The sequence below is a fragment of the Cyprinus carpio genome, chromosome B6 (assembly GCF_018340385.1).
Source record: "Cyprinus carpio isolate SPL01 chromosome B6, ASM1834038v1, whole genome shotgun sequence".
Classification (NCBI taxonomy): Eukaryota; Metazoa; Chordata; class Actinopteri; order Cypriniformes; family Cyprinidae; genus Cyprinus; species Cyprinus carpio.
Window position 1 is genome coordinate 7,606,969 of NC_056602.1, and position 24,935 is coordinate 7,631,903.

The window sequence follows — 24,935 nt, forward strand, 5'->3', positions numbered from 1 at the left end:
TCAGGAAACAAACTAGAACTGTCATCAAAACCTGCAAATATGTCATCTAAGAAACGTGAGGCACTAAACTTTGGGTTGTCATCTGTCTCAGTGCAAACCAGTGTTTTGGTTTTGGGGTGTTCTTGTTCTGCCTCTTTTATGTCATGTGAGTATTTGGCACGTGATGAGACAGAGCTGTCATCTTGGAGCTGTTGGAATATGTCAGAAGCCATCATCTCACTGTTGATCTCTTCTTTAAATGGTTCCTGGGCAGGAAGTGACCCTGAGGAGAAGTCCAGCAGCTCTGGTTCTTCTTTAATTTCATCAATTCCTGCCAAACTGGCCTTGTTGTCCAATATTAGGTTGCTGTTGTTGTTATTATTGTTGTTGTTTGCATTACCATTGGCTGTTTGGACATTTGGTATTTCACCATCTATCGCTGTCACTTTTACCTCTTCTCCCTCATTTATTTCACTTTGCACTTTCTTTTCACTTTCCTTAGTACCATTTTCATATATGTTTGCATTGTCACTTTCTTCTTCATTCTTAGATCCTTCTATGACTCCATTCTCCAACTCCTCCTCAACTTTTTGACCATTTATCTCACTTCCTTCTTTTGTCTCAGTTGCTTGAGTTGTCTCATTATTTCTCTGCTCTGTGGTCTGCTGGCTTTCATTGGAGGGCTCAGTGGCTTTGCCTGTTTCACTGGCATCCTCTCCCCCCTCAGCAGTTTCAGGTTTTGGTGTTGGCTCCTCTGTCTCTTGAGTTATTTTAGCATCTGTAGATGATTTGTCTGGCATATTTATGGGTGACATAAGCTCTCCACCAATTTCTTTAGGGACGTTTTCTGCAGAGTTTCCACTGGTAATTGGAGTTTGCCTCTTATTTACTGCTGGTTCATTATTCTCTTTACCCGAAAGGTCTGATTCTACTTGAGGGGGCCAGACAGGTTTTACTACCTTTATTTCACCCTCCACATTAAATGACTTTTTTGGGGAATCGCTGAGGGGTGGCCACACAACTGCCATTTTATTTGCTGGTTTCTTAATGTCATCATTCATCTTTTCTTGAGTCATCCTCTCTGTGGTGTTGGGGTCATTTTCTTGTGGACTGTGAGTTACTTTGACATTAAAATTGACAGGAGGGTTGTTTTTCATGTTATTTGTCTCTGATGAGTTGTTCTGATTCTTTGTACTCCAAAGTTCTTTGTGGGGTTTTTCTCCAAACCCTTCATCATAGTTGCCTTTAGACTTGAAAAGTTGCTTGTAGTGTGGCTTGCAGTACATTCGTCCATGGAGAGAAGCATAATTTCCAAGACTGAAGTAGAGAGAAAAGCACAAATATGAGATATCAGCCATACACAAATATCAGATTTGAATCTGATATAAACTAGATGGCTATATAATGTATCTTCTCGTTACAACAAGAACAGCTCACATACTCATACTGTAACACCCAAATCAAATAAACCTGCATGGAATTATGATGCCTATCAACTTTTCAGCATTCTCCATCTTATTTCACACTGTAACAAATTAAAATGTTGAAAACATATAGGATTCATGTAAAAAGAAGCCTCTACCTTAGCTGGCTGCAACAGTGGGCACATCTAAAACAGCTTTTATGGAAGTTTTGCTTGTCTGCTATGAGAGACTCCATGGGATACACCCTCTTCCGACATACCCGACACAGTTCGGACTCTGGCACCCGTATTTTCTGTCAGAGAGAGAGAGACTAGCATCAGAAAATGCTTTTAAATCTGTTAGCACACATTCATACACAAACTCACATGGACAGACACCAGACAGTTTCATTATACTTTTATGAGCAGAGGTTGGTAAGTTAGAAGATATTAAAAGGAAACAAGAAGCTGTTAGTATAGTAGTTAGAATGAGAACATTTAAACACTACATGCATTTAGGGAGGTGCAATATAAATGCAAAGACCACATTACGACATTGTTACATATAATGGGCAATACTACAGATATACAAATATTCCATCAATAATAACAAAATAAAAATCATATTCATTTCGACTATCTAGTTTAGCAGCACTCTATTAAGTACACAAACTAAAAGATCAAAATAAAAGTACATACAGGAATGCCTAAAGCATCACTATTTTTCAAATGCAAACACTCCATGACTGTTTTAGTCATCACTCTGCACTCTTGTTAACCTTTCCATGCTCGTCACATAGATTTACCAGTGACCACAGTCTGGTGCTGGTGTGAAACAGTCTGTGATCTGTGCTGCTCAGACACAGTGAAGCCCAGGTTTTTGAAGACATTTTCACTCTCTGCCCATGTCTGCTGGAAGCTCTTTAGTAACTCTTCTGCAGAGGCCTCTGGTGGAACATCCAGGACATTCCCTTTTACTACATCTGCGTAAGTTGGTGGATCACCACAGCTTGTCACACTCCGAGAGTGGGAGGTTGTTTCAGTTTTTGAGCCTGTTACAGTGTTTCCAAACTCATCTACAGTGGAGAAGTGCTCAGTTGCAGATTTAGTTTGAGAGAATCCTTCAGGTGCTTCATCTTGTTTCTCAAGAATCTTTCTCTCTTCTCTTAGGTACTGGTGGGCTTGCTCACCCATTTCAAAGACATTCTTGAGGGCTTTAATATCAAAGCTTGGTATGTCCTCCACCAAAGATGACTTCTTCTCAGATTCAGCATCTTCTGTGTCACTTCCAAGTCTCTCATTAATCACAATGGGATCCTTCCGGACATAAACTTTAGGCTGGGGTGACTCAAATTTGTTAACAAGCCTGGACAGGTCAACCCTGGGCAAGTCCTCTAACATTCTCTCATGGGCGTCAATGGATTTTGGGATCTCTGGCTCGTTATCTTCTGTATCTGGTCCAAGACGCTCTGGGATGTCAATAGGGTCTTTGCGTACATATGTACGACAGACCTCTGATTTCTGAGCCTCTTCAAAGAACTCACGCTTGCCTTTTACGGTCATCATGGAGTCTCCATGGATATCTGTGACATCTGTCAGGGATGATTCCATCATGTGAGTCTCAAAGGTAATCTCTGAACAGCTTGATGAGCGAGACCCTTCCAGATCTGTTTGGGCCTTTATCATGTACTCTGGCAAAGGCATGGGTGGTGGAGTCATGCCTTGTGAGAGTTTGGCTGTGGTATCTCTTAGTTTAGCTAGTTTCTCAGAGCGACTCATTGTAGGGGAAGGTGTGGATTGGTTCAGACGTGTTGGTGTTTCAGACCAGCGAGGTGGAGGTGTTGGTGTGGTGCCCGACCTGTAAGAGGGAGGTGGTGATGGAGTCACTTGCAATGGAGAGTCTGTCCTCTTGGCGGACTCAATACAGATGAATGTAGGTGACGGTGTCCGCATTCTTAGCTCAGGTGGCATTTTAAGCTCTGATATCTTTGATTCACTCTGGCACTCTGTCTTCTTCTCCTCCACTACTTTCTTCTGAGTCTCTATTTTTGCTGAACCAATAGTTATCTTAGATATTTTCTGTGTGGCTCCACCAACTATTTTCTTTTCCTGTGATGACTCACTTTTTGCCATCTCTGAAACGGACAAACTTCCCTCTAAAAAATGTAGTTTAGCCAGGGCAAGGTTCTGCACATAGATTATGACCTCTCTCATTTTTTGCTTGTTGTACTGAGTATGGCTTAAATCAGCCTTTTCTTCAGAACCAACTAGCCAATCAGGAATGATACTCAGCATTGTCTGTAATGACTTTGGGTTCAATTTTGCAGGAGCTCCTTCAAACTCTTTGATATAGCACAACAATTTTTTAATTTCTTCACATTTTTGTGCATAAGAACTTTCAGTTGTCATTGATGCACTTATTTCAGATTCTGCTGTTTTTGTAATCTCTGTTTTGTTTTGCTCCTCTTTCTGCACTGACTGTTTTATGGCCTCCTCTCTGCTTGGAGGCCGCAGTGGAGGCTTTACCGGCTTCTTGATCTGGAATTTACTTTTTTGTTGAGTGCTCTGTTGTTGAACTGTGCTCTGAGTGACCATCCTCTCTTCATGAATCTGGACGTGTTCCTCTCTCACTGCTTGATGTGACTGAATGACAGATGTCTGCCCTTGTCCTTGATGTACCTCAGTTGATATTGCTGGTTGTATTTGATGTATCTCAACTGATGGTCTTGGTGCCACGGGTGGTGGCTGCTTGACTGATGTATGTCTTTGCTTCTTCAACTGGACTTCCATTTTGGTTTCTTGCTTGGTTTGTCTCATTTCCTCCTTTTTCTCAATTTTTACTTCCGCACTGGTGGATATTTGGAGGCCCTCCTGACTCATGGACACTTGAGAGGCATCTTTTTTTCCTGTTTCTATGACTGTTTGCTCTGTGCTGATTGTTTGAACTGTGTCTGGCTTCTCTACCGTAGGAACCTTGAATGTTTTCACCTTAAAGCTAGGGGTCACTTTTGGGATCTTTGTGGTCTGAGAAGGAACCTTCTTGACTTCTTGAGCCAAACAAGTCTCTATACTCTTGATCTCTTCTGCTTGAGCAGAAGCAGTGATCTGGCTTTGAATGTTTTTTGTGGCCTGGATGCTCTCTTGTTTTATAGAGTCAGCTTTTGTATTCTCAACTTGCTCTGCAACAGAAAGTGCATAAACTGCAGGGGCTGGATAGCTTTTAATTTCTAAGGCAGCAGTGGTAGATGCCTGCTTTTTATCTAATGCAGTGCTAGAGGATTCTGTGGTTGTTTTCTTACCAACTTTTGGAAATGAAGGTTTGCTTATCTGAAAACTAGCAGGTGGCTTTTGCTTTGGTGGAGTCTGTGGACTTTTTGGAGGGGCAAGTTTTTCTGCTGTTTCTTTGGGAAGCATGGCTGGCTTCTGTTTAGCCTCTGGTTCTTTACGTGTTTCTTGCTGTGTATGAAAAGTCATTTGAGGCGGTTCATCTTTCTGTGTGGTTGACTCTGCTTCAACCTTCATTTCACTGACATTAAATGGTTTAGTAGGTGGGGGTGAGGTGGGAGTAGTTTCTCCCTTGTTCTTTTCAGCCTCCTCTCTTTGTTTGCGATATCTTTCTTCTGCAAGCATGAGTGGTGTTTTGAATTTACTTGCAGGTCTTGTTTTTTGAGCTGAAGGGTCGGGGGGAGGTGGGAGTTTCACTGGTGCAAATACCTTTTTAGGGTGTGGTGGTTCCTCAGCTCCTGATTGTAGCACAGGGAGTGCTGATGAAACTTTAGTAATATGTGGAACCAGAGCTTCAATTGTTTTAACCAATCCCTCTTGCTTGGTCATGTTCTCTGTAGTTTTGGTAACTGTGGTTAAGTTTGATACAGTTGTTTCACTCTGCTCTGCCACTGATGAAGGAGGTGGAGGTGGAGGTGGCGGAGTAGGTGCAGGTTGTTTTTTCTGCCATTTAAATGTTTTGGGCTGTGGTTGCTTGGGAGGCTCAGGTTTTGGCACCTTGAATAAAGTTCGGCCTTTTGGCTTTTCAGGTTGGGCAACAGAGCTGAGTTCCTGCTGAGATGGGGGAGGAGGGAGGAGGTCTTGGGGTGGAGGAGGTGGTGGAAAGAATACGGTGTCTGACTCCATTACAGGGGGTGGAGGTGGTGGAGGAGGAAGGTCACTGTCCTGTCTCATGACTAGAGGAGGGTGTGGTAAGAGGGCTGGCTGGACATCACTTTCTGCCACTGGTGAGGGAGGAGGAGGCAAAGAGAGTTCTGATTCAGAGGGAGGTGGAGGAGAACTCGGAGGTGGTGGAAAGTGAATCTCTGGCTGTGGTTTCACTTTTTTTATCATTCCTTTGGGACTGAGATTGCGGTTCAGACTGTTAACATTTTTTTCAGATTTTAAATTCTTGATGTTCTGCTTTTGGGTTACACTGGTTTGTTCTGTTGTCACAGTCGTCTGAACCTTTGTGACTGTCTTTGTCTCCTCGGTTTGCTTCATGCTAATATTAGTTTGTGATGCTTCCATTGAAGCACTCTTTGCTGAAGACACAGCTGCAATTTCAGATTTCTTCCCACTCATCTGACCTCCAAAATTCTTCTTCTTTATTAGCACTGGACTAGGAGTGTTCTGTTTTTGTTTGATATGTTGTTCCTTGACATTTACCTTTTGAGAGCTCTGAGAGGACTCTTGTGCATGAACAGCTGTTGTCATCTGTTTAGTAGTAGAATGATAATCCTCAGAAGAAGTCTGATTTTCTGAAGATTTGATCTCAGATGTCTTTTGTGTGCTGCTCTGCTGCATGTTTCTCACTGGAGGTGGATTTGTTGGCTTTTCCTCAGTTTTAGGTACAGTGGGGCATTCACGGGCTGCTTGTTGAGGGGGAACTGGATTCTTAATTGGAACTTTAGCTTTCTTGTGAGGATTCATTTTTGATTTGTGGCCTGATTGCTCTTTCTTCTTCATCAGGGATTTAATGGTGCCCTGAACATCTCCCTTAATCACCTCTTCTTTTTCAATTTGCACTTGTTCCTGCTCATAAAGTGATTTGATGGAATATTTTATGTCACCCTCTGTGCTTGGCCTCCTCTGCATACGTGGGGATGAGGTTGGCTCCAGTAAGAGCTGAATTGTACCTTTCACATCACCCTGTTCACTCACTTGGTGCTGGAACACCCTCTTTTCAGTTGAAGCCTCTTGAAGACTAAGGAGAGCAGTCTGAATGTCACCTTTAACAATCTCCTCCTTCTCAACCTCTTTCACTGCCTGCTTTGCCTCCTCCAGGGATTTCAACGTTCCTCTAATATCCCCTGGGACCACATCTTCAATAATTACTTCAGTCTTTGCAGATGATGATTTTTCAAGAGATTCTAATGCACCCCTGATGTCACCCGGGACAATCTCTGGCTTTTCTACTTCTTTCTGTTGGTTTTGAGCCTCCTCAAGAGACCTAAGTGTTGTGCAGATATCTCCTTTGACTATCTCTTCTTTTTCTACAACAACACTTTGGTTAACAGCTTGCGTGAGAGAGTCAAGAGTTGCTCTCAAGTCTCCCTTTACTATCTCCACTTTCTGCATGTTATGCAGGGATAATACGGGTTCCATCATAAACACCTGTACTGTGTTAATTACATCACCAGGTACAATATCATCTTCAGCAACAGTTCGTCCTATTGTTTGCTGGCTCTTTCTTAAAATCTGTTTTGTTTGCTCTACATCACCTCCAATAATCATTTCTTTAACTTTTTCTTCAACAATGTCATCAGTCCCCACCTGAAGTTGCCTGAGGTAGTTCAGGGCTCCAGACTCAATACACGTAGAATAAAATGAACTGACATTTCCTCTTTCTGCTTCTCCCACAGTTATCTTAGAGGACGGGTCCTTTGCATCAGCACTACCCAGCAGCCTATGCAGCGTTCCACGAATATTTCCACTAACTATATCCTCTTTCTCAACATTGCTCTCACTTTCTTTATTGAGGAGTGAGTATATGGTCATTTTCACATCTCCTTTCTCATCTTCTTGAATCAGAATGCCACGTTTGGAAGATCCTTCTTGCTTGAGCAAGTTATTAATTGCCTCTTGGATGTCTCCTCTGATAATTTGCTCTTTCTCAAGATTATCACTCATATTCTGATTAAAGAGCTGTTGGACAATGGAGTTGATATTTCCTCTTTCCTCCTTGTCTATGGTGATTGCCCTCTCTGTTGTCTCACGTCTGTTGAGCAGATTCATCATAATATTGTTCAGGTCTCCATGTATTACTTCTTCTCTCTGGATCTCTGGAGTGTCCTGGTTTAGAAGTTTGTATTTAGCCATTCTGACATCTCCGATCTCATCTGCCTCGATTAGAATACCTTGTGATTCAACCATTTTCTGAGTATACAGCTCTTCTAGGGTTGCCTTGATGCTCTTACCAACAATCTCTTTTCTCTCCACACTGCTCTCATTGAACTCGTGATGGGAGTGGTTTCAAACAGCCATGTTGTTGTCTTCACATCAGCTTTTGGGATTTCTTCACGAGAAATTACAGTATCTGTTTCATCAACTTCCTTGATGCGATCAAGTGGTTCCTTTTCAAAGAGCCACACAGATTGTTTAACATCACCTTTTACCACTTCTTCGCGTGTGACCTTCTCCATCTCGTCATACTCCGAACCTTCACCCCGGATCTTGTCAATAGTACGTGTTTCAAACATCCATGTGGAGCTTCTCACGTTACCTCTCTGAATCTCACTGACACTAACGGTTTTCACATATTTCTTTGATAGGTCATCCATTTCAAAACGCTGTTTGTTTGTTTTCACATCCCCCCCTTGGATGTCAGCTACTGTTTTAACAGCAACTTTCATATCCTCTGCAATCTCATCTAGAGGCTGAGTTTCAAACCTCCACCTGGCTGTGCTGACATCACCCTTTTGGATGTCTTCTTCAGTAACAGCTTTGATGACATAAACCTCATCTGTGTCTCTAATTGAGTCTAGGGGCTTTGTTTCAAATAACCATCTTGCCCCAACCACATCTCCTCGCAGAATCTCTTCTTTTGTGACTGTAGTAACCTCATGATAGTGTCCTTCTTTGTCCCTGATAGCATACAGTGGTTGAGTCTCAAACATCATGGTGTAGTTTTTTTACGTCCCCTCTCTCTCAATCTCCTTGTGTATGATGCTTTGGAGTTTGCTGATCTCAGTGTCAGATGCCTCCTCCTGAATCTTATCTAATGAGTATGTCTCAAAAATGAAGCGACCTTTATCTACATTACCTCCCTGAATATCTATTACTGTGCGTGACTCCTTGAGTTCTTCAGAATTTGCCCTGATGGAATCAATTGGCTGGTTTTCAAACATTCGGGTACAGTTCACCACATTTCCTTTCTGAATGTCCTCTGCTTGACAGCATTTGAGTTTCTGCATGGTCTCCTCAGATGTAGAGGTCATGATATCAGATGACTGATTCTCAAAGATGTATTTCATTCGTGAGACATCTCCAGAGTGAATATCAATCTCAGTGATTCGCTTAAAGCCACTATGATCCTCGTCATCAGTGATGGTTTTTTCTAGGTTTTCAGTCTCAAACAGGAAACGCACTAGACGTACATCCTTACCTTTTACATCATCTTGCTTTACTGTGCAAGTTTTCAGGATCGTCTCAGACTCATCCTTGCTGCTGTCAAGAGTCTGAGTCTCAAAAAGCCATGTACAGGTTTTAACATCTCCTTTTTGGACGTCTGTGGTGTCCTCAGTCTTTGTCTCTACTTTCTCATACAAGACATCCATTGGCTGAGTTTCAAACAACCATCTGCATGTTTTAACGTCACCTCTTTGGATCTCAATGGTCTCATTTTTCCTGTTGTCCTCTTCCTCTAAGTTGAAGTATTTAATGCCGTCTAGTGGCTGGGTTTCGAAAAGCCATTTGGCTGTTTTGACATCACCTGATTGGATTTCCTCTTTAGATATTCCTTTGATTATCTGGAACTTAGTGATGCTCTCATCAAACTGATCAATGGGACGGGTTTCAAACATCCACTTGCAGCTTCTCACGTCTCCCTTTACAACTTCCTCTCTGCGCACGGTTTTAACTTCATGGTAGTGTCCTGAGCTGTCCTGTACAGCATACAATGGTGTTGACTCAAATAATACTTTATTTGATTTCACTGAGCCACAGATGACACCCTCCACTTGTATTTTTTGTGCATCTGTGCATTTGCTCAGGTCCATGGTCTCAAATATTTCCTTGTAATTGGTGACATCACCTTTTTCAAGCTCCTCAAGATTTATAGTCCTTGTCACCTCTTTCTTCTCCTCTCTGATCTGCTCAAGAGGTTTGCTTTCAAACAACCACCTCTGGTGTCTCACATCGCCTTTCTCTTCTTCTGAAGCTACCACCTTTTGTAACTTGCCAACTTCTGGTAACTCTTTAAGATTCTCCATTGGCACTGTTTCAAACAAATGCCTAGCAGAAGTAACATCACCACCTATGATGTCTTCTGGCTCCATTGGTCTTGCATTGGTATTATCTTTAAGTATATCCATTGGCTGTGTTTCAAAGATCATGCAGTGTCTCCTAACATCTGCTCCTAAAATCTCTTCCTTCTGAATCTTTGTACTTTCCCATTCTTCATCTTTGATTTGATCGAGTGTCCTTGTCTCAAACAACCAACTTCCCCTGTTTACCCCACCCTGATAATTTTCCTCCATGGAGACCCCACAGATTAATTTTACTTTGCTTGGATCTTTGCTGATCAGGTCCAGAGGCTGAGTTTCAAAGAGCCAGCGTGATGTCCTGACATCACCTTTCTCGGTTTCTTCACGTCGCACCTTGGTTATCTCCAGCATCTCACCAGAATCACCTCGTATGACACACATGGGTTGTGTCTCAAACATCTTGGTTGTTTTCTTTACTTCACCCTTTACTTCTTCAAGCTCTGATTTCAGCTGCAGGAAGTGACTTTCATCGATAGTCTCAGTGTGTCCAAGTGTGTCCAGGTGCTGTGTTTCAAACAAATACCTAGCAGTTTTCACATCACCCCCTGCAATGTCTTTAGCATACATCACTTGTGTCTCTTGCTCATCCTCTTGGTAAATTCTGTTGAGTGAGTCAAGTGGTTGTGTCTCAAACAGCCACGTTGCAGTCTGAACATCTCCCCTTGCTAGATCTAGTTTTCCAATGTGTTCTGCTGAGTCTGTTTTTTCTGTACCTAGAGCATCAATGGGCTGTGTTTCAAACATCCATGTAGTGTACTTTACATCTTTTCCAGCAATGATTTCTTGTTGGGCTATGTTCCTTTCCTCATCTTCATCTGGTGTTCCATCTTTAATGGAATCTAGGGGCTTGTTCTCAAACATCCAGCGCATTGACTGCACCTCACCTTTCAGGATCTCATCCCACTCCAAATACTCTCTCTCTGGACTTATGCACTTGCCAGGACTGGTACTTCCACTATTTTCAAAAACATAGCGTGCTTGCTGAATGTCTCTGCTCACCTCCTCATCACTGTCTACATAGGTTTGCTCTGTGTCTGTCACTTCAGTGAAGAAGTCATGCTCCAAGTTTTTACGCACTTCTGGGTGAATGTGCTTGTAGAGGCGCTTAAGTTCATAGAGGTTCCTCTGCTTAGAGTACTGCTCTTTATTGACAGCATATTTGGCTGGAGTAGGTGCATCTGTTGGCTTAGGGGAAGGACAAAGTTCTGGGACTTGGGAAGTCACTTGAAACTTTTGTGTGGTAGATACCGGTTGTGAAAACTGCTCCACAGCCTCATATTGTGAGGAAGACACAGAGGAGGTAGAGGCCTCTTGCAATGTTTTAGTGATAGACATGGTCTCATAGCTACCTGTGGCAGTAGTCTTTGAAGAAACATTAACTGGGGCCCAAGGAAACTGGTTGTAATCGAGATCAATCTTTGTTGGTATAAAAGGAAAAGACAAGCATAATCTTTATAAATACATAATCTTGTGCATGAAATCTATTCTACTTTTATTTTTATGCGTAAGCAGAGAAAAGAGTAATAGAAAGAAATATGCTTGAATAGAATAGTCAGTGTAGATTTATGTTGATTTATGTACAATTAACATACGGGCATTCCATTAAATATGGGCTCTTTTAGCCCTGTGGGCTTAAAATACATTTTTTTACACTAATTTTTCAACGGTTGAGATATGCATCGAAAAATAATTTTGTTATTTTATATATAGGCCTTTTTTTTTTACAATAAAGTATCAATTCCACCACATCTCAAATTATTTATTGTGTTTAACATAATTCTGTAAATTACATTTTAAGCATTTTTGGGGAAAAAATGGCTTTGCTAAAGCTAATATCACGTCTTGCTTGATGACTTGCGCATTTTCTATTTTTATTTTTACGTGATTTTAGCTTAATTTAGCTATTTCTCATATTAATTTTCATAACTTCTGGATTTCTGACAAAGATAAACCAGTAACATCTATACTCTATTTAAAAGACAGTTGTGTGACACATGAAAAAAATGGGAAAATCTGTTTCCCGTCCCCAAGAACAAAAAAGTGCCTTAATTTAAAGAAACACCCATATATTTTTAACCACTGCAGGTAAAACAGTTTACTGTCTTCATCGGTATACGTCATTTTTTACCTTGATATGTTTGGGTGGAGTGGCCTCCTCAATACTTTTTTCATGCTGCTGTTTCAGGGCTTGAGCAGAAATTTTTGGCAAATTCTCTCCTCCAATTACCATCACTTTAAAAGGTTAAAAAATGAAATGAGAAAGAGAAAATTACAAAACAGTTATTAGGTAACTTACAATTTGTTATTTAAACTGTAGTAAACTACATTTGAACACTACCTTTCTCATCATAATGATCCCCAAAACTTGAGGACACACTCTGATGAACATTCTGGTCCAGGGAAACCTAACATGAAAACAGTGAGCAGCACACCTTAATAATACCTAAAAAAAGAATGTCTGTCGGCAAAATATAGGTTTTCTAGTAAACTGTATTGAGTTTGGAACAGCATTAGAGTGAGTGCGTAAATCATAGCAGAATTTTTTTATTGGGCATTGCACCTATGGGGTTTTCATCTTTGTATGGGTATACCTGAGCATTTGAGGGTACTGCTTTCTTTAACACTGCTTCGTACCGTCACCTCTGATGAGCTCACCACCTGCTGTCAAAAGACAGAGAACACCTGTTGTTAAACAAACATTCACAATATGCAACTGCTCAATGCCTTGTGATATGAAAATTAGTCATGTTTATTGCATGAACAACTGTTAATTGCCAGATAGGAGATTCAGTAGCATTGCAAACTGTACTTTTTCATCAAGTCTTGTTTTAGTCTTTATTGGTTCAATTGAGTTAGTGCTGTGGATCCCTTGTGTATTTATCTGCATTACCTGTCTCTGTTGGTAGTGGTATTGTGTAACAGTGCTTTGGGACGCAGAAGAGGAACTGAACTCTTGGCTTTCAAACTGTTTCTTGATGCTGGCCAGTCCGCCTGGCAGAGAGCACGGCTCAGAGCTATCCATGACTTGAAACACAAAATAAAATGGTAAGACACATTCATAAATATATATACATTTTGAGTTTACCATACAGAAATATACATAGAATAGATTTGAGACATATGATTCTCCTCTAGGGGGAGCTACAAGGTTGAAAACAAAGTTTTTAATTTCCTCTTTTCCTTAGAACCAAACACACATTATTAAACATACATTATACATTGACAAGTTGCATCAGTATTCGTTGTTGTTAATCCTTTAGTATTAAATTATTTATTATTGTACAGGTCTTAAAGAAATAGAGTTTGTTTACCAATAAAGCTAACCGGAATTCTAATGACAAGAAATTTTTCTCTCCACACAGACAGTAAAAATTATGCAGAATGCAACACAATGATAAACATCAGAACATGTTTGATAGTTAATATACAGAGGATTTTGAAACCAATGGGATTTCAAAATGAGCAGCACTCCACACCACAGCACTCCAGAAATAGACATATTATAAAAAATAGGCCTATAATTACAAAAACACAATACATTTCTACATCTTTAAAAGGAAAATTAAAAAGGAAATATAAAAATAACAAAAACTGTAATAGTATATCAAAGAAAAGGCTCTGTAAAAATCAAACAACAAACAAAGGTTTTTCATGGTTTTAGCTGGTTAGGATACAAGCACAAATTGTTTGGGACACTTTGTAATAAATAATACTCCACTTCATCCAGTAACTGCCATCTCACATTATTTAATGCAACCCAAATTCCCACATGGGATCAATAAAGTGCAAATCCATTTAATGTGTATTTTATGCATCTATTATGTATTACACAGCCATTAAGTACAGCATGCTTATATGGACTGAAAGGATTTTTTCCTAAATTGTAAATATTAAATAGGAAGAGGAAGGCCTTAGACAAGAAGTAGGAAATCTGTGTCTAATATGATATGAGTGTGTGGGCCAGCATATGTTCATGCGTATTTGTGTGTGTGTTCATGCTGTTAAATACCACAGATGGGCTTATCTCCTCCTTGGTAGTGGCAGCTTGGTATAATGGGCCAGTCATCTGCTTGAGAGGCACAGTATCAGCCTCATGTTCGGCCTGTCCCTTTCTTGATGGTGAAACACCTGCGCTGCCCGCAGCTGAAATACATACAGAGACACACTCAGGTTGCAGGGTGTGCATCATTCGCTATTAAACCTGAACCTGTAACATAAATAAATGCATTTCTTTACCCTGACTCAGGTCTCATGACTGGTTCATGGGAAACTAATGTTAGATTAGAGATCACATTATCTGTCATATTTTCAAGAGTAAATTTAGCCAGACAAAGTCAAACTGACAGCAGGGATGTATTGTGACAGCTAATGCTGACTCTCTCCTCTGTTCTCCTAGGTCTATAGATGGCTCCAATGACAAGATGAGAAATGAGTCATAAAGCATGCATGTCTTTCTTCCTTGCAATCATGGTTTTCAAAGTTGGATCACCCAAGCTATCACCACTACCAGCTCTGGTCAAGGGTTGTACACATATAAGCACAATACATATATTACATGGGAGATTAGGGAGGATGCACAATATAATTTACCATATCTATCGGTAACAAATTGTATTTTTAATGTTTTTTAATGTATTGGTATTATCACTAATGATACATTTATCTGTCAACTAGCACTCTTTTAAAGTACTTTTTTATGAATACCAAGAAGCTTGAACAAATAACACTGTCAAATATAAATTATTAGCAGAAATTAAAACTTTAAACATTTATAACAGAAGCATTTAATTTTTTTTAACATCATGGTAATAGAATTCTCAAATTATTGGCCTTTAGGGGATTATCAGTCATGACATGAAAATATTTATTGACGTATCCGTGTTTTAACCAGAAATGTACGTGGGTTAATGTACAAGGCTGCTTTATAATGAAAATATAATTATTTTGTTTCCGATTAATACTGTAGTAATTATCTATTACAGTTTATTTTCATCATGGAAAAAAAAGGTAATGTTTCATTTTTTTTTTTTTTTTTTACTTTTTCTCACAATCCTGACATTTTTTTATAGCAGTTTCTGAGTTTTATCTCACAATTCCAAAATTACAAGATATAAATCAAAATTGTGAGATGTAAACTTGCATTTCTCAGAAAAAAAGTGTGAATTGCAAGATATAAGACTATCAAAACTATATAACCTATATAAAAAAGTCATACCTGAGAAAAAAAATTCACAGTTACCTTTTTTATTGTATCTCTTTAGTGGCGGAACAAAAACAGAATTTGAGAATTTGAGTGAACAATTTGCAAGATTCTAGGAATCTGAGAAAAATTGTGCAAATAGAAACTCACACAATTGCGAGAAAAAAGTCCAGATTGTGAGATTGTGAGACAAGCGGCAGTCCCCTTTTTTTTTTTAACAAGCTTACATACAATATATACCATATTAAAAAAAAATATTATATTTAAAATATTAAGTTAAATAATCACATAAGACAATTACTGTGAAAACCTTATGAATAAGATGATTTACTAATGAACTATCAAAACATTATTGGCAGACGCGACTGCTAGCTCTTTGAATAGCTGCACATTATAAACTCTTCATTGATTGAATATTTGAATTCTCGTCCAAACTTACTCTCTAAAGATAAGAGCCTATGGAGGATGTAACTAGCAATGCTATTCGCTGACGATTTCAAGACCAGATCTTTTGTGCTGTCATACACCCACACCTGCTTTTCTCTTGCATCAGTAAAGCATAATGACCGTAACACCATGTGACCAAGGACACTGTTCTCATGAAACCGTTAATTTTAGCAGAGCAGTTATTCACGAGAGCATGCCAGTGTAAAAACTAGCCCACCGGCGAGAGGGATAGACTCGATTGATTCAGATCCAGAATAATCAAGCTTTGTTAAACACTAGCTGTTGGAACAGAAACTCTACCCCTGAGGGTATCTTGACACTTTTCAACCACAGACGAGGGATGTGGAGACAAGAGGGATCACACACTCGTTTTGTCATGATAGAGAAAGACATCAGCTGGGGAAGATGGACGATGAAAACATTTCCAGAATACCTCAAAGTATCTAGAACCGCATGGGGTTGGCGGCTTTACCATGACGTGAAGTCTCCACAATACCGAGGGAGCAATTAAAGAAGACTTAGGTTTTAAACCAAGGCTCGTAAGATTCATATTTCAGGGAGAGAGAGAGAGTGTGTGAGGTGCCCAGGAGAGTGGACGTCCTAAAATGCAAAGCCATGGCATCTCTTTATATCGGTCACAGTCGTCTATCATGATTCAGATTTCTACTTCTCTAATAAGATTACCTGCCACAGTTCTGATCTTTTTATTACAAAAGGTAATAGGAAGTAGTGTAGATCTAATTGCTTTTTGGTTATTTGGATAAATCTGGTTTTGGTTCACTTTGTCAGAACTAGCAGTATTAGACATCTAACATGTTTGATTAATGGTGTAAGCATTATATCAGCAGGACTGTACTATTCTAGACTCTAGTCTATGGAATGCAGCAGTCAGCTGCTTACAGGCTAAATTCAGAAAGCCCGGTCTTTGGGTCTCTATTCTAAGACACTCATGGGGTGAACCGACATATATGACTCTCACTGCCATGCAGCAACTACAATGCACATGTAATACTCATTTCATTTCATATAACTGTTCATTATTGCAGCCGACTGCCACTACTCAGTTAAACTGTATTGAACTGTTATTGTTAAATGAAGAGCATAATGGGTTTGAATTGCTAAAATCTTAGAGTCACTTTAGAGTTCTTGTCTTGCTGAAATATCCAACTAACAAGTATAACAGGTATCGAAAATCTGAAAGTCTTTGGTTAGCATAAGAACCCTTTGTTACTTTATGTTTATATAAATAATACTCATATTAATGCTTCAATTTTGCTCAACTTCCATTATGATTTAACAATATCCCATGTGTCCTCTTTCATGCAAATCTTAATGAGTGCTCTCGAACACGTGCGTGCACGCGTTATTGGCCTTATGCGCTTTAAACCTGGAAATGTGTACTTATTAATTTTCAACTCAACTTAATTTTCCACTTTTCATTTTAAATTAGGCTCAAAGTGCATTTATGAGAGTTATTGTCAAATTGAATGAAAAAAAAAATGGTTAAGTTATAAACCATTGCATTTTCCGAAATGAAAACTTCGCATCTCTAGTCCTCTCAGACTTTTCGACACTGCTCAGAATCACTTCTGTTGAATCATCACAGCTCACCTACCGAGATCTGACAGTTTCCTCCTCTATGTTTCCTCAACCGTTTCTCTAGTGTCCACCATGGACAATCCAGAACCCACCTGGAGAACCCGTATAGAACAACCGCAGGTTCCGTGTCTGAATCTCGACAAGTGTGCGTTTATGACGAGACCAGCTCCTGTTAAACGGTCCGGTTTCACACCCAGAGTGAGGGAGGTCAAGGGACAGCTGGCTTGTATTTCACAGGCCCTACCCATTACCCTCGTCAGCGTTAAGACGCTTGCCTCAGGGCGCCTAGAAGCCTTTGTTTTTAGAATAAGCTACTCAACCGGCCCTTCACCCTGAGAGTCACAGAGGAGCCAAGACAGACACACTGAGGGGGATGAGGCACCCTACTGGCTGAGAGATTTTAGGGTCATGCACCTTTGGCTTTTGGATAAAATGCACTAACAACCAGCCAGTTCGACTGTTTAACATTTTATATAACAATAAAAGGTAATAGTTTTAAGTTAACGAAACGTCCATGACAACATGGAAGCTATATGCCAAGCCGTCGGAGCCTGTGGTAAGAGAACAGCCCTATATACTGACTGATAAGCTCCAATATAAATAATGATTTTTAAATGAATAATAATAACAATATAAATCTGTTCCTTAAAAGACTATGGTATGGCCTTCAGTGCAAAAGTCATATGGTCTATCCTCTGTAGGTGGCCTAGTAATGTTTTTGGGACTTATACAGACATGGGAACTTTGTCTGGAAAAGTTCTTACGAAATTTTTTCCTTTTGTGTTTTCATGGAAAAAACAACATACAACCAAACTGGTGACCAATATGAGGGTGAATAAATACGGATAAACACACCATTTTCACCAGAAACTTTCTTCTTCTCCATTTGAGAACAGAGTGACAGCTACTGGTGCAAAGCTCCAAGTCACCCGCCAGAAAGGTCTTTACATTTTGTTTGTGTTGTCATAAGAGTCAGACCTAAGTTCGGGACTTCGGCGTTCACCCCTCAACATGGCAGTTTTTAATTATATTAGTGTTTAGTTTATTAGTACAGCAAGTTACAACTACTTTTTTTTTTTAACATTAATTTTAATTAGATTTGTTTTATTTTTTAAAAGTAAAAAATTAAACTATTTATTATAATCAACAGCATGTTTATTGTTTCATCGACTGTTTATTGTATTATGTTCAGTTTTTTGTGGTTAAATTTTTAGGTTTTTAGTAAACCCAGATTTGATGTCACCGTTTATTCTCACCAGCCATAATTGTTTAGATGATAAATTAATCTGGCTTGCGAATTATATTGATGATGCTGTGTCTGTTTTATTTTAGCACAAAAAAATATATTCCGTCTATCTCGGTAAATACCGGGACAAAAAATTAAATTCTAAGTAGGTCATTTTGCGCCATTAAATACAGTAAATAACAAAGTTTAAGAGAAAGAAAGCAGCAATAACTGGAGAGAGGAAACACAATTTTCCACGTGATTCTCCTTGGCAACATTAAAGCCTAGGCATCACATGATTTGTCAAATACGTCTCGGACTGCCAGTCCAACTTGAGTGATGAAACAATTATCATCAGGGGATAGTTCAGGAGGAATTCATAAAATGATGTGTTAATGTACTGGTGTACATTTTGCAGAACGTGCTTGCCAGAACAACGCTGTCTATTTAAAAGACGAGCTGATAGCTGATTTAAAGAATGAAGAGAGTGATAGACCAAAAGAACACGGGCCCTACATCAAATCTAACTCACCCGTCACTAGCAACCTATTAAAGTACACATGCCTTCCCACTACTAGCAACTCATTTGCGCGGGGCATATATTTAAAACCTGTACACGCGCTCAGGCATTTTATAAAGTAACTTTTGGTGGTATGATGGGGGTACTGTTTAGATGACTATAGCCTGTGTCTGGAAAATCTCAAGGGAACCGAAAGAAGTGCCTTTAAGAACAAGAGTGCAGCAGAAATCTCAAACACATGTACATCATAACTGTACACATACTGCATGAGGCACGGTGAAGCTGAAGTCCCCCCCCTGTCATCCACAGTTGTCATCCATTGCTAGACATCAACAGTGTGGAGTCTTTAATCATGTCCAACTGTATACACACATGCACACACATACTGAATTTCCACCACACATGTATTATCACCTAAAATGAGAGGTTTGGCAAATGAGTACAGTTTTTAAAATTTTACTGAAATCCTCCTTAAATATGGCCAAAACAGAGACATCTTTATGGTGAAATTACAAATTCTGTTGTTCCATTTATAAGAAAGCATAATTACTACTGTCTTCTAAAAAGCCAAAAGATACTCACATCCACCAAAGTTTGGATTCCTGATTCCCGACATTTTTTTTCTCCCTACATACACTAGTATTTGTCTGCTTCTCTCTCCTCCACCTAGAACGAATATGAACCCCTCACCGTCCCTAGAGAGAGAGAAGAAGAGAAAGGCAGGTGGAGGTTAAGAGAACCCTTTTTAAGTAGTCGGTGTTTAATTTGCATTTCTGCAGTCTCTACGAGACCTCCCAACAAAAAGTGTTGGAAGCCCGTTTTGGAACAGAAAGTCCTTGTTTACATTGAGCTCCGTGTATGTGTTTGTTTTTCTCGATTTACATCATTACATAATATCACCAAGTACTCGGTTCTTTGTGTTATATAAGCTAGGAGTTCCACCTGAATCTTGCAAAGCCTTGCACCACTCATAGTAATTCCCTTTGCACCGGAACATAATGGGAAGGAGGATGATGAACACAGAACAAAAATATAAAAACTGCCAACTTGGGAAACATCTTTACATATAAATCAAGTGAAATGTATTTATTAATGTTGTTTAAATGTATTTTTCATTGTGTATTTTGAATATCACACTAACTGTCATTAGACACGCAACAAAAGCACACAGATATTTACAAAGTGCTAAACCAATAACTGAGTTTGATGTCACACAGAGCATTATAAATACAGTCCGACATTAGTGCATAAGATTCTAATTTAAGTTTATGCTTTAGTATTTTTAACTGACGAGTTTAAACTGTAAGAAAAATAACTCCTAGATAAATAGATAATGTCCTGGCAGAAAATTAACAGTAAATTTTCCTGCGTAAAGTTTACCTTTTAAGTTCACCTGAAACATAACACGTTTCAATGCAATACTTCAATAATAGGGTAAAACACCAGTGGACAAAAAAAACAAACAAAATTCTTGAAAGAATACATTATTTGGATGTTTTGTTATTTTGTTAAAAAGCTGCTAAATTTGCATAGTGCCCCATTCATGCAAAAAGAGCTCATGTATACAAGTACTTATTGGTCACTTTCATTGGCTTATGCTTTTGAAAAATCATGAAAAGAACTATTTAAAAAAAAAAAATGTAACTGTGTCCAATACTTTCACAGGAATGTCGGATCCTAACTGGTTGCATAAAAAAAAGGCAATTTAAGGTCTAGAAACTGCTAGATTTAAACCGCCGTCTTCCAAGTTCCTCCCAGAGAACAAATGTCAGAAATTGTGACGACATAAACCTCGGCCTTACATATTTTGGTGCTCTTATTTCTTTATTTTTTTTATTATGTTGCTATGGGTTTCCCCCAAAGGGGGGTAAGTTTTTTAAGAGTATTTTAAAAACTATTTAAGGAAATAAGACGGCAATATTTTAAAGGGTAATTTCACCTAAAAGAAACATATCCTGTAATTAGTTACCAACCCTCATGTTGTTCCAACCTGTTATGGATTTTTCTTTGCTTTCCATGCAAACCACACCAAGGAGAAATTTTAGCAGAAATGCCTAACTGCCCTTGTATTCATACACTGAAAAGTGGATCGGGGACCCAGGAACACATCATTATATGCTATTGTCACCCTCAAGTGCACTCTCTTTTTTCTTAACAACCCCTTCACAAAACAATTTTGCAAATCAAATCTCCCCCCTATCCAGATGTTCCTAAAGTACGGTCCTAGCAGTGGCTGTTCGAAGACAGTTTCAAAACATCAGCAAAGGGAAAAGCAACACTTCAAACACATGCTAACGCCACACATGCACACACACACACACACACACACACACACCACACATTGATTGTGTCCCCTGTGGAGTCATATTTTCACTATTCAGCTCATCTGGCTTGAAGATGCCACGCACAGTCCCTGTGCAACACTGCGCCAGGAGGTCAAAGTATCAACCCTGGCCCAGAGAGAACAGGGGGTTTCCATTTACATTGCACACTGAAAAGGCAAGTTGTCACTTTATCAATTTTACATTGCAAGTAAATTCAAAGGCTAACTACTGTAAATGAATTCTAATAAACAGCCATGTAGGTTTCCACTCAATGATGCAAATTACTGTCAAAGTGCTGTCAGAGACACTGCTGATTGCTTTCAAATGCAACTGACATTTTTGGCGAGAATGTATCTTTAGTTAAAAGCTGATCGCTGTGTAAATCTTTCTAAGTCGTTTTTAAAATTTTTTACCTGATGATAAAGATTAAAAGAGCTGTGAGGTTAATTCAGCTGAACAAACATCAGATAATGAAGAAGATAAAAAGAGATACTATCTATAGTCCTTCCAGCCCGTGCACTGTAATTCGTCCCCTGTCGCCTAAACAGTACTGAGTCCCTCTGGGACGGTGACACCGCTCCGTGTTGGCATTCCTTCAAATGCAATTTACTAATTAAAAATTGAGAAAATTGTGTTTTATTATGTTTGGCTTCCTTACAAAAAGTAACCGTGACATCTGGTATCAGAAGACCGATATGGGTATTTGTATATATATAACAGTACTAAGCATAAATGTATTTCAAAGCACTTTAGACTAATACCATACTAGTTGATTTAAAAAATCTGATGCGTACCAAATTGTCCAACAACGAGCAACAGCATGATGATTACTTGTGTTTTTTGGGTAACTCAGAATGTTACCATTTTTTGCGTTGGCCTTTCCATAACGTCTTGCGAATATATGTCTTATAGCAGTGTTTATTGAACATAAGAAAAATTTCTGCAACAGTAAGTTCATACACTCATACGATCACCTAAATACGAGCGTGCTCCACAAACGGGTTATTATCATCTGCTTATGAAAGTTTACACCATGGGTTTTACTGCAATTAACCCCCCCCCCCCCCAAAAAAAAAACACACTAACCATAGTTTGGCACATAACAAATTTCAAAAAATGACTTGAAAGAACAACATATTATAGTATCCTATATAACTCTGTTTTTAAAAAATCTGTAATAGTATAAATATAGATACTAAAATCCAAACTGGTTGTAAACATAACCAGCTTCTAACTAATGAACAGTCCTATATACAGGCTTTAAGTGGTGTGCTGATGACAACAATGTTTTTTTAGTAAAAAAAAAGTTATGACAAGCTACTGTATCTCAGCACTGTACACATGACAGTACGGACATAAATAGTCAATATGCTGAACCTACTAACCCCCGAAATGTTCTTGGTTTTTCATTTCCGAAATCTGGTCATAAATCTTCGTGTGTTTGTGGTGCGTAATGTGTTGATTTCCTGTTTTTGTTAAAGCACCACTGAGAGTCTCCTCATTACTTACTTCCTGTCTCTGTGATAAGTGTACATATTTAAACATGAGTCACTGATCTTGTGGCATGCTTAAACAGCCAGCGGGGCACCTTTGGCTTCCTTACATACACCCATACACATACATAGGCTTCCGTGCTAGACCAACAACATCGTAGCCTTCGCAGGCTAGTCTCTCTTCAAATTTTAAACCAACTCAGCAACAACGCGCGTTTGTGCCCAAACAGGAAGGAAGGACCGCTTGACTTATGGGAGGTGACAGGGTTTGTAATTTGAACAATGCTCGCACGCAGGTAATCTACGTACTTTTCAAGACAACGGTATGATACCATTCACACATGAGAATGACACAACAAACACCGAACATCTTGTTGACAGTGCGTGAGCTTCTCCACTGTTCTAAAGTTATTGTGTCTTCCAGGCGGCCGGACCGCAGTTCTGTCTCTGCTCGGTTTTTACCTTCATAACGGACCCTCAAAGGTCACAGGACCCCTCGAGACAATCATCAACAAGTTATCTGGCTTTTTACTACTACCTTGAATCCGCCCGTACATCGATCCGCATCGTGATAACTAATAACCCCCCAACGGTGAACCCCTGCATGACAGCACTACATACGTTATCTACACGCTCCTGTGGCTTTCATTCCGTCCAGCTATTATAGTTACTGTGATTTTTGTATAACGGTTCGTATTACTATTTATGTGCAGTGCTTTCGCGTTCGGCATTGATTGTGACACCGCCTGTCGAGTTGAGCCTGTCTAGCCTCGACTAGGCATGAAGTTTCCCCTCCTCGTAGTTAACTAATGTATAAGGTAGTGTTTTTTGCTGCAATACCGATGTTTCGATCGGTCTTTGTTTCAGTAAGGACTTTAACACAACTATTTAGACAGATAAATATCTACAATCCAATTCGGACGATCTGACCTTGTTTAGAAATACCAATCCAAAGTGTCAGTAACTACACCATATTACTTGAAGTAAGGGACTGCGTTTTTAGGCAAATATAATGTATAATTGCGTTTTTACAACGCCTGTCATCAAGATTCCTGTGGAAGCGATTTGTTTTTCGCTTATTGCGTTACAGTCCCTCTCTCGTGTGCATGGTATCATGCCCAGAGTTACATTACCACTAGCTCCGCGCCTACCGTCCGGAGGCTTTAAAACGGCCCATGACAGAACAAATTTGCACTATAAACTTTGCATAGACAAAGTCAGTAAGCCGTTTTCATCACATTAGTTCTCAGGGTAACATCTATAATGTTGAAATGACTATACCCTTGTGTGGAAAAGGAGAGTACACTTCTAATGTGCTTTTATCCTCATCACATAACGTATACGTTAAGTCTGCATGTCACCGTGCAATTAAATTTCATAGTGTGATTTAGTGTGTTTGAATTTCATATAATGGAATTAGCTGAACTTTAGCTGCTTTCATTTTAGAACTATTGACAAAGCTCATTTATAGAAAACTAACATATACTTTAATGTAAATTTCTGTTGACGAACCGACCTCTTCTTCGACCGCTGTGGTCCAACACGTATTTAAAATATATTTGTAATAACACTAGGTACAATTAACTATAACATTTATAGATAAGCATGCCTTCTCGTGCCTCGACCTTAACAACTTTAACATTAGTGTGCTACAGATGCACTTAACGTCCGAACTTTAATTGTCGATCTGTTCATCAAGCAGGTACTGTTTTAAAAGTAACACCCCCTGCGCGCTACCTCTCTCTTGACAACAATCTCACAGCTCTATGCTCAGTGCTCATGTCATCTCGTAGTCTTGGAGTCAGCCTTGCGCGCCGTCGGGGTTGGAGGAGACTGAAGAACACAAAAACGTGACTCACGCGGTGGTTACAAACAAAGTGTGCGAACCGTGTGTTGCCTCAATGTGCGGGCCTGCGTCGGTACCCTGAAGCCCACCGACTGTCTTCTGAGGTGTCAGGACGCGGTGCGCGATGGTGGAACCACTCACAACAAAGTGCTCTGACACCGGGGTATGCAGGAGTACCTTCCGGGAATTAACGCATCTTTTGTTTAGTAAGGGGAGAGTGCGGAAGTTTATTTATGATTTAGAATACGGATTTTAATGGTTTTTTTTTTTGTTTGGTTTGTATGTGTTTTTGTACATGACGTTTAAGGTGAAGAAGCACGACATGGTGCCTGTTCAATACAACAAGGGTTCCTGTTCAGGTTGCTTGTAACATTATATTGTTGACCATTATCCTGGTTAAATGACCTAGACTGGGCCACTGTAAGAACC

The 24,935-nt window shown here is 39.5% G+C and overlaps 1 protein-coding gene across 1 annotated transcript; it reads right to left on the reverse strand.

Moving 5' to 3' along the window:
* Positions 1 to 1,600: 1,600 nt before the first annotated feature.
* On the reverse strand, positions 1,601 to 12,874 carry LOC122137641 (xin actin-binding repeat-containing protein 2-like). The gene is given in 8 exon segments (XM_042725492.1): positions 1,601 to 1,695; positions 2,188 to 7,827; positions 7,830 to 11,268; positions 11,981 to 12,084; positions 12,191 to 12,257; positions 12,444 to 12,455; positions 12,457 to 12,513; positions 12,743 to 12,874. Coding segments are annotated over 8 exon segments (9,546 nt in total).
* Between the last annotated feature and the right edge of the window lie 12,061 nt (positions 12,875 to 24,935).